At 36.4% G+C, this 1,643-nt stretch overlaps 1 protein-coding gene across 1 annotated transcript; it reads right to left on the bottom strand.

The window, feature by feature from the left end:
- Positions 1-274: 274 nt before the first annotated feature.
- OR14C36 (olfactory receptor family 14 subfamily C member 36) lies at positions 275-1,218 on the bottom strand. Its single transcript, XM_025987345.1, is given in 2 exon segments — positions 275-882; positions 885-1,218. Coding segments are annotated over 2 exon segments (942 nt in total).
- Between the last annotated feature and the right edge of the window lie 425 nt (positions 1,219-1,643).

Raw genomic sequence — 1,643 nt, 5'->3', positions numbered from 1 at the left:
AATATAAAATACTTCTAGAGATAACTTTTTTGGGGTATTTTTGGACTAAATTTTTAGGGAGTGCTTCTAATCTGTCAAAGCATAAATAGAGAGTTCTTATTTGTAATGCCAGATTCTTTACTCAGTGCAATATTCAGATAATCCAACATCTTCAGAAATGAAATTATATTGATAAATGATATATTTTAGTGACATTATAGATTAAATATATGTCAGTTATTTTGGTACAATTCCAATCAATTTCTCAATTTATTGCTGAAAACATGAATTTTATTCAATAGTTTAGAGTGAACCTCAGCAATTTCCTGTACATTTCCTGAATAAACATTCTCTTCATTTTATTAATGGCTTATTTTATTTGTTCATTTCTAAGACTGTAGATAATAGGGTTGAGGAGCGGAGGGATTATGGAATAGAAAACAGAAAAGATCATGTCCTGCATTATGGAAGAGTTTTCAGATGGTCTCAGATATACAAAAAAGCCTGAGCTGAGGAAGACAGACACCACAATGATGTGAGGGACAGAGGCAGAAAAAGCCTTTTTTCTGTCTGCTCCACTTGGAAATTTGAGAACAGTAGAAAATATGTGAATGTAAAACCTGATGATAAGGATGAAACAGCCAGAAGACGAGATCAGCATCTTATTGCTGAAAGTGCCAGAGCAGGAGAGCTTTAGAAGAGAGGGAATATCACAAGAAAACTGATGGATAGCATTGGATTGACAAAAGGGGAGCCGGAATGTGTTGCCAGTGTGGACACCTGCAAAAATGAGACCACTGAGTATGGATGCCAGAGTCATTTGGATGCAGATTTGAGGGTTGATGATCACAGGGTAGTGAAGAGGTTGGCAGATAGCCACATGACACTCATGGGCCATGATAGAAACAGAAGCTCCACATATACAAAGAAAACCACTAGGAAGACCTGAACTACACACCCAGCCTTTGAAATGGTGCTGCTGTTAAGCAGAGAATTGATACATGAGTTAGGAACTGTTACAAAAATGTAGCAGACATCCAAGATGGACAGATTTCTAAGGAAGAAGTACATGGGTATGTGAAGACACCTGTCAAGGGTGGTGACAGTAACAATGAGAATGTTCCCCATCAGAGTGACTACATACATTATAGAGAAGGTTATGGCATAAAAAACTTGTAGTTCCCATACATCAGAAAACTTTGTGAGGAGAAATCCCATCATTATGGTGGAATTTGACATCATTATGGTGGGTAATACAATTTGTACCTGAAAAGTAAGAAGTGAAGTCCTGAGCTCAAGAAGAAACAAATTATGGAAATATAGTTCTTAAATATTTTAATCTTGATCCCTACCTAATTCTAATTTATATTGAAACCTGATTCTAATTTAGTTTTGAAAGAAAATTTAGTTGTCCTTCTTTAGTCTACATATTATTTTTTACATGGTATTATTATTTTTTCTAATAGCAATGTCTCAATTTCTTTTCTTTTGTATATTTTTTATTGGCATTCCATTTGCCAACATATAGTATCACACCCAGTGCTCATCCCATCAAGTGCCCCCCTCAGGGCCCACCACCCAGTCACCCCATCCCCCTGCCCACCTCCCCTTCCCACTACCTCTTGTTATTATTTTATTCTTACTGTAGTAATGGAGTGACAGTT

Source organism: Vulpes vulpes, chromosome 7 (genome assembly GCF_048418805.1).
Source record: "Vulpes vulpes isolate BD-2025 chromosome 7, VulVul3, whole genome shotgun sequence".
In the NCBI taxonomy this organism is placed as follows: Eukaryota; Metazoa; Chordata; class Mammalia; order Carnivora; family Canidae; genus Vulpes; species Vulpes vulpes.
The sequence above is the reverse complement of the archived record's forward strand: the minus strand, read 5'-3'. Positions and strand labels throughout refer to the sequence as shown.